This window comes from Acanthisitta chloris, unplaced genomic scaffold (assembly GCF_000695815.1).
Source record: "Acanthisitta chloris isolate BGI_N310 unplaced genomic scaffold, ASM69581v1 scaffold794, whole genome shotgun sequence".
Lineage (NCBI taxonomy): Eukaryota > Metazoa > Chordata > Aves > Passeriformes > Acanthisittidae > Acanthisitta > Acanthisitta chloris.
Window position 1 is genome coordinate 43,827 of NW_008669637.1, and position 8,604 is coordinate 52,430.

The following is an 8,604-nucleotide window of genomic DNA, read 5'->3' on the forward strand; positions in this document are numbered from 1 at the left end:
TTTCCCTGCTTAGACTAAAACATCCCTCTGAAGATAATACAAACAAGCATCAAAGACACAAGATGAGCATCACTACAAAAACCACAACTACGTCATCGTTCTTTCTGTTCCTTTTATCTCAACCATCATGATAAAGGTTTGTAAAGTCTGGAAAATAATTCATCATCTGGATAAAGTACTGTGCTTGAAGTCAGTGAAGTGTTGTGTATCATCATGCAATGGAGAAAAATGGACCTATGTTGTGTGAAATGCCTGCCCTGTTCTTCAGGTCTACCCGAACATGAAGAAAACATGTAAAACTGCATCCTCACTTTCAATCAACCCAGTGAAGTTTTCAATCTATCATGATCCAAATGTCTATAATAAAGGGAAGCTGGACCCTGTATTTACAGGGTACCCAGCAGTTCTGAGTCCTGCTACAGCTGTCAGTCAGTAGTGTGGTGGTATGTGGAGTGTGGGAGCGTCTGACTCATTAAGTTATTTGGTTGTGATCTACTCACTATAAAAGAAATAACAAATAATGAGGAAAGTGATAAATGAACCTCACAGACACAGAAACATTAATGAGGAAGTCACAACAGAGACAATAATGAGGATCCAGAATGCTTCAGCCACTGATTGATGGTCCATTAAAGGAACCACTCAGGCAGAACTCTCAAGAATGTCAACCTGAACAACAATTGTTAGCTGATAGGAAGGGTAAAAGATGATTAACATGAGCATTATGGGAAACTTGAGGGTGCTTGGGATATGAGCTATCAGAAAAGGCTTGTGGACTTATGTAAAAATGACTATGGGGTGTTTAGGGGAGAGACCAAAGGGTCCAGAGAAAAGTGAGGGAAAATGAGGCCAGCAACTGGAGAGACCAGCCTGCAAAAGAGATCTGTGTGCCAGTGACCAGAGTCCATAGGTCTTAGGGATCATGGATCTAGATACTAACACATGGAGGGACCGGCACGCAAGAGTCTATGTGATGGTAACTGGAGGGACTGTGGGCCACAGGGCATGTAGGCCTAAAGACCAGCAACTGAAGGGACTGGTATGTGTGTTGAAAGGTGCAGGTGCCAGCAACTGGAGAGGAGGCTATGGGCACAAGGGCTGTAGGTCTGAGTAGCAGCAACTGGAGGGATCAGGTTGTATATGCGTGTGTAAGAGGTCTAAGTGCTGGCACCTGGAGATACCTGTGTGTGTTGATATTTCTTCAGTGAATTTAATCCTCTGTATGTATGCATAATTCACTAGCAAACTTGAAGTTGGACTAGCTGGTGAGTTGGAGGAAATGTTTCCACATCTGGAGGACTGAGTCAGTCAGTGGTTGGGGTAGAGGAGCCCACGGTCCAGGCATGGATATTAGACAGGCTGAGAACCCATGTTAATATTCACAGGAGTACCTATGGATGAGTCTGTGAGTGTATGCATGTCTTTCAGTAGCAAGCATCACATTGGTCTACCTGGCAAGTAGGAGTTGACTTGCTTACCACTGAAAGGGCCCCCAGTCATGGAGGCTGGTTTAGAGGTCATGTTGACAATCAAGGGGGCTGTGAATGTGGGTGTGTTTATGGATGTGGAGAATAAGGACACACATTTTTTCACCAGAGAGCCTCCATTCCAACTGATTGGAGAGGAAGAAGAGGACAAGGCTGCCTGCCCTTGTGTGAGTTTGGGTAGCACTGTAGTTGAATTGTACTACCCACAGTGCTCTACATGTGTGCAGCAGTCTGTATGGTCAGCCACTTTAGGGACCTCTGTGTGTGTGTGTGTGTGTGTGTGTGTGTGTGTGTGTGTGTGTGTGTGTGAGTGCGTCTTTTGGATACAAACTCAACCTTGCTACCAGCCAGACCTGCAAGCAGGAAGAGGAGCAGCAGCTGTATCCTTAGGACTGGGATGCAGCAATCACCTGGGACCTTTCCTGGCTGGGCATGTTGGCTGGGGAGATTGAATCCCGGGTCTGTGAGATTTGGTGGCTCCCTTAACAACCTTGACAAGCAGGGCTACAATTCAGTAGGATTTAGAGAAAAAGGTAGTCATGGAAATAGAAAAGCCAGAGGAAGCAAAACATACCTCCCTGAGGACACTTCGCAGAGGAAGATGGTAGTCACTGTGGGCACATTTGTGGTGTTTTGGAGGGAGGCTGCGAGTGACAGGAGTACCAGTATTAGAAATGTCAGGTCACACCAGATGGTTGGTAGACTGGTATGTGAATGTGTTCACATTTAAAGGTCAACAGCAACTTTGATTCCCTGGGAGATGTGTTGATGATCTTCATATCTGTCATGCAATTTACCCTAACTCTGGGAAAGAGCAGTTCAAAAAATTCATAGAAATTTGATGAGGGAGCAAGTCTTCCTCTGAAAGCTACTGCACGGCACAAAGCAACAAATGTGTATGCTTCTGTATTGACATTACATATGTAGTCCTTCTCTGATTGATATTCTCTGAAATGTAGTTATATTTAAAGCATTCATAGCTGGTTTTATTAGCTTTTGTTGGAATCCAAAGATTCATGAAAACAGCCAGACAAAATTAACAAAGATTTGTCAGAGCTAACAAACATCCTGGATAGGAAAATACCCTACTATAGATGTCTTAAAATAACTTTCCTATTTCCACATGTCTTCATCAGCAGTTTTCATGCAAATAATCCTCCAAATGTGCCTTCAATTAAGATATGCACATAGATTTACATGGAGTTAAGAAGACACAAATGAGACTGTTCATAAATTCAACCCTGGCTAAAATCCTTAACAGTGAGCTTTTCATAATTTCAAACATGAATTACCAGATTTGTAAATGCAGAGGCTGTTTATATTTTTGAAATCCAGATTACATTAGATGGCATAAGTACTCACCTGTGCTTTCATCAGAAGAGAGCTTAATACACAGAGCAATATTACAATACAATTTCAATACACTGTGAAAGACACATTCCATAGGGTATACCCTGAAATGTAAAACTTCCATGGGAAAAAAAATCTTAAGCTTCTGCTTATTCGTTTCAAACAGGAATAGCAAGAAGAGCACAATTTAAAACTGAATCTCCCAGTGAGTGCGTATGAACAACTCACTTTTCAGTGATTTGCATATTCCATAGAGCCAAATGAGACTGGTTTTATTAATGTTATCAACTGACCTAAAAATACTCAGGAGGAATTTTTTGTTTGAATTTACAATAAAGAAAAATCACTCAGAAAGTCCAGGATCAGATTCAATGTTGCAATTTATTGTTTATCACAAAAGTTATGCTACTAGCTCAAGTTCTTGAACCAATATATTTTTCTTAAAAAGCTGTGGCACAACTGACTTACAGTGATGCTATCTTTCTGAGAAAGGAGGTGAGAGATTTCATGGACATATGTGCTTTAGGAAAAGAAGCATTTCAACTGGGGCTTTTAATCTTTTATTTTAATTGGATGTGTAATGTAATCAAATAAAGTTGCAATGCCTTGGCAATGGTCATCTCTTTATAAAACCAGCAAGTTAAGATTCACCAGCCCAGGTCCTACAGCCTTCCCTGCTTTACCAAGATTTTTCCTACATGGTTGTTAGGACTGGATCTATTAATTTTAATGAAATAGCTTAATTTTGAAGATGTACATTTGACACATTTACAGATAATACAGATATTCATCACAGATCAGACACTGCATTGGTCAGTTGGAGAGCCATACATGGCCTTGCAGCTTGGATGTTAACTTTCCTGGAGGAGAATTACTCACAGAAAGTTTTACTAAAATCTTTTATTTAAAGGTCTGTCTGTGAAATCACAGAGCTACTTATAGATAGTAAACTCCACCAGTGTTAAATCTGCACTATTCCACTCTTCTATCCAGTCCTTCTCACACTGTTGTGAATCAGGTGATTTCAGGTCATTCGCAACAAGAATTTACTTTGTCTGCAGCCCTGGTCAGGCACATTCCACCCTCTACACATCAGGACGAGTGCAAAAAGCCCATTACTGGATTCCCACAATATGCAGGACAAGGGCTTGGGCTGTGAGTATTGACTTCTTGAGTTGCCTTCCCTGTTCATGTTCCTCATTCAAGTGCAGGTCTTTGCATCCCTTGCAAAGACCCAGGCCTAAGTGAATGTTGCCTTCTCTGCTCCTCCTTTTCTGGGCTCCAACGCATCCCTTGCAAAGACCCGGGCCTAAGTGAATGTTGCCGTCTCTGCTCCTCCTTTTCTGGGCTCCAGACTAGCTGTACAGCTGGACCCAGCAGAGTATGTGCACATTGTATTTAGAGCTGTGTGGTATGACTCATTCCCCACCGCTGAGTCTATCAGGAGTCACAGCATGGGCTTAAAAATAAAATAACCCCAATATTCAAGTCAGTGGCTCAGGTCTGGAATAAAAATAATAAATAAATAAATAAATGAATGAATGAATGAATGAATAAATAAATGAAGGCTATTGTTCTAGCTACTTCCTGTTTTATCTTCAGGAATCTCAGAATTGCAGAAAATCTTTTAGGCATGCCACCTATTATCTATGCTAAACAGCATACACAGCCTCATATTCCTGATACAGGCAAACTAGACCAATTCACTGCTGTTTTGCATCACACAGATCAGCTCACTCAGTCTAGCTTTTGCACAAGTAGCAAATAACTGAGTCATAATGTCTAATAGTCTGGCTGGCACTGCATTGTTTAAATGTAAAAAAGGGGCTGATCCTAGACACCAGCTCTCCAATTCCAGCTAAGTGTGTCAGGTGTCTCATACCACCCACGCCAGGCAGACAGGGTTCCAGGCTTCCAGGAGTCATGACTTGTCATTTTCTTTACGTGTGGATCAGAACAGAGAAGTAGTATTTCTCCTTTTCCCCCCCTGCACAGGTTTCCTTATCTACTGTTACAAGAGCTCAGGGTATTTTGCTAAGACACAGATGCCACCAGTTAAAGTACCTTTCATTCTCATCAATAGGATCTTAACTTTCCTGTCATTTTCAAGTTGTCTTCAGTGCCAGTAGTACCGATAGCCACGTCTCAAAAGGAGGAGATAAACCCCAATTAAACTGCCTTTTCTGAATAAGTTATTGCTTAGGTATTTTTGTAGCATTTGATGCAGTAATGGCAAAATATCTGTATTTTGCTCTGTGTTACGGAATTATGAAGAAACTACATGTATGTGATCATTTTCTCACTTCTTTCAACTCCTTATATTCTAGTCTATTGCAAAAGACAACTCTAGAGTTTTAATAATTTGTTTGTGCAAGAGGATTATGGATTTTTTGCAGCAGACAGATTCCACATGGCTGCTCTAGTTGTCTCTCTCCTTTCTGAGCATCAACAGAATGAACTGGGAAAAAACAATGACCACATAAGTCAGACTGATTATTACTTACATCAGGTACACTCTAACTGGTATCAAAACTTGCAGGCAGGTTTAACAGGCTTACATTCAAATTCTCACTTCCTTTGCTCATGAATTGCTAAAATTCTTCCACTTGAGATGAAACAGTCCATCCTTGATCGCTGCCTTTGACTCCATCTACTGTGAAAACAAAATAGCGTCAAAGAAGTTTAACTGGAATGTCTGGAACTTAAAAGAACAATATCAAACCTCATTGCTTCCCAAGGTTGCAATGCTTAATCCTACAATACATAAACATGGTTGCTCTTCCAATGCAATACTCATGGGATAAAAAGAATTGTGTGTTCTTTATCAGATTTGAATCTTGTCTCTAAAGAATTTGATGGAATATTTTGATTAACTTCTTAATGATAGCCTTTCTGCTTAGCAGCAGCTACTGACATGAAACTAGAATCAGCCACCTTCTGCTAGAGCTCTGTATATGAGCATTTGCCCTTGATTTCTCTATTTTAACACCATCTGGATCCATGAAGCCTATGCTGCAAAAACCCAGACCAAATCCTGTCAGCTGCACATCTCCCTCTTCATCTGTTGGCTTTTTTTCTCATACTTCTCATCATATTGTGAACACTTGGGTTTGGATGCAGTTTTCACTCATGTAAATGATGCTTCCTTGTTCAAAACAGAGCATTATAAATTAAACTGAAAAAAACATTGCAACTCCAATTTAGTTTGTTAAGTAAGCCAGTAGTTTATTAAGTTAGGTAGTTGCTAAGTTGTTGAATAAAATTTGTTTATTAATTGTGGTAGGAGCCTCTGTTGCTCCTTAGAAGAGTCAGGTTTCATTCTGGCTGCTACTGTCATGCTTTCATCACCAGAAAAGATTTGTCAGGGTAAGCTGGAGGTAAGGAGGAAAAAAAGAAATTAAAAGTCTGCCTTGCCCAAAAGAATAATGACCATGCTTAAGTCCTAGCATGTGCAGCTGAGAGGAATGGAAAAAGAAAAAGCTGCTGGGATAAGAAACTATAAATTTCCTTAAGAAAATAAAAGCTCCAAGGGAAAAAAGTAAACCTAAATTGAGATAGCAAATATCTATTGTGGGCCACCGCATGATAGTCTACAGGCCATGAGGCATGCCAAGCCCACCCGTGTGCTCTGCTTTTCACAGGCTGCAAGCTCACAGCAAGATCTGTTGCCACTACACGTGTGTTTTTTAAACCTATTTCCATTTGCTTATGGCAATGCCCACGTCTCTCACTTACAAGCACTGTGAGACCTTCAGCTGCCCCAGCTGCAACACTGCAGAACCTCTTTGGGCAGCTCTCTCCCTTGGGAAGGTCTGAGAAACTTGCAGCCAGGGTGATGAGGAGACTGTGCTGGCACAAGCACCACACAAAATAGACTTTGCCTCTGGGAGCTTGAAGACTGAAGAAAAACTGGGAAATGTAGTCCCTTCTATGGTGGGGCCAAAGCCAGTGGTGGTACCTTGTGGTGTCAGCTTTGAGGTCCCTGTAGAGAGCTTGTCCCTGCGTGGGCTGCAGCTGGGAGCAATGAATAACAGTGGTCCTTGCCTTGGAGGATTTGCTGGAGGAACTGCTGGAGACCATCTCTCTGTTTCACATAGACACAGAAGACTGGATATAAATATTTACCCTCCTCCCTTGGGAGGGAAGTCTCCATCTGTCACCCAATCCCCCTTTCCAAGAAAAGTGGAGCTGCCCTACCCCAGCGCTCTGCCCCACGCTGTCGTACCTAGCCAGGTCCCCACATGGTCACATGGTGGGAGTGACTGCAAAGCAATTTGTTTGACATCAGAACTCCCTGCTGGCTACACCCTGTCTGTCAAAGACCTGCAGAGCACTGGCTGGCAACCACCTTCCCCCCAAGAGCAAATCTTTAGATGAGATTTGTGTTTCTGAGAAATACAAACAGCCAGAGATGCATCCATTTTGAATGTAGTCCCAGCAGCCTCTGAAGTATTTCTGAAGTGAAATGTGGGGAAAGGAGGAATAGAGGTTTATTTACGTTTTCCCTGCTATGGTTCAAATGAGCAAGGCACTCTACCCTGTGCGCTAAGAAAGTAAGAAAAATGCTTTCCTTTGTGCCATATTCATGCCTGAGTGCTAGACCAGGTGGTGCCACTTGTTTTCCTAAAAGCAAGATACCTTGGCTTCCTCTTGCCTTGATTTATACCCATATTGCACAAACCACTTCTCAGGTGTGTCAGGTCACTCAGATTGGTTGTAGTGAGGTTTACTTGTGTATTTGCTTTCTCACTTGTTTCCCACAGCATCTCAATGATCTGGTGGACTAGAACTGGGTGGGCTAAAAAATGACAATTTTTTCCCCTTCTACAAATAGGCTTCAGCAATAAATCACTTTCCCATTTCTTACTAGGTGACATGAAGACCACTTCAAGGCTTTGTTAGCCAAACCCCCATGGGCTGGGGTGCAGGAGCTCGGGTACGTGGTGCTTGCTGGCACACACATGGGTGCGCAGCGTGCAGCCGGGTGAGTGGGCCCATTGCACAACAGGAGGGTTTTAGAGCTCAAGAGATGGAAAGTTTGATATCTTTGGAAATGCAAGGCTGAGCATCAGTTTCTTAATCAGCAGTTACAGCTGCTGTCAACTGCCTTCCTGGCAACCCCCTGCTGATGGTGGAAGTGGTTTAGAGAATATTTTACAATACAAAGATCAACTCTTAAAGGGGAATGCAGAGTGCTTTCTTGTCTTTCAGCTGTAGGGTCAAAGCCTTTTGCACACTGATTTCAGAGCACTGGAAAAAACTAAATGGCCTACAAAGCAGTAGAGAAATCCTGACCTATCTGTACTACCATTTTATGCAGCATATATGTGAATGATTAAATTGTGCTGGTACAGTATCTGTGAGTGAATGATTTCCCTTAGTTTACTAACAGGAGTGCAGTAAACTATTCTTCCCCAACACTTTGGCTTTTGTCACAAGAGATGCTGAAAATGTTTGTAATTTAAGTAGCTGCTGGTGAAGTAAAAACTTTTTTTGGATGTCTTTCTCAAGGGTCACTGTGCAAGATGTAGCTGTGCACTCCTAAGGGTCTGGATTATCTCAGATGCAGTCACACATTGGCAGGATTATGCTTGCCAAAGGTTTTTTCCCATCTGAAGCAGGGCAGATTTGTCATTAAATGTCAAACTTCAGTGATATTTAATAACACAGTGTTAGGTGTTAGGGATAGTCATTAAATATTTGTCTATGATGTCAGGGGCTAATTGCTCCAGTAAACTGGAATCTTGGTACTTTCAAGCTCCAGCAG

The 8,604-nt window shown here is 42.0% G+C and overlaps 1 protein-coding gene across 1 annotated transcript in view; it reads left to right on the forward strand.

The window, feature by feature from the left end:
- Window positions 1-436, forward strand: part of MEP1B (meprin A, beta) — a 23,881-nt gene extending 23,445 nt beyond the window's left edge. The window contains 1 exon segment of the mRNA XM_009073366.1: window positions 269-436. Within this exon segment, the coding sequence (XP_009071614.1) occupies window positions 269-436 (168 nt within the window).
- The last annotated feature ends 8,168 nt before the right edge of the window (window positions 437-8,604 follow it).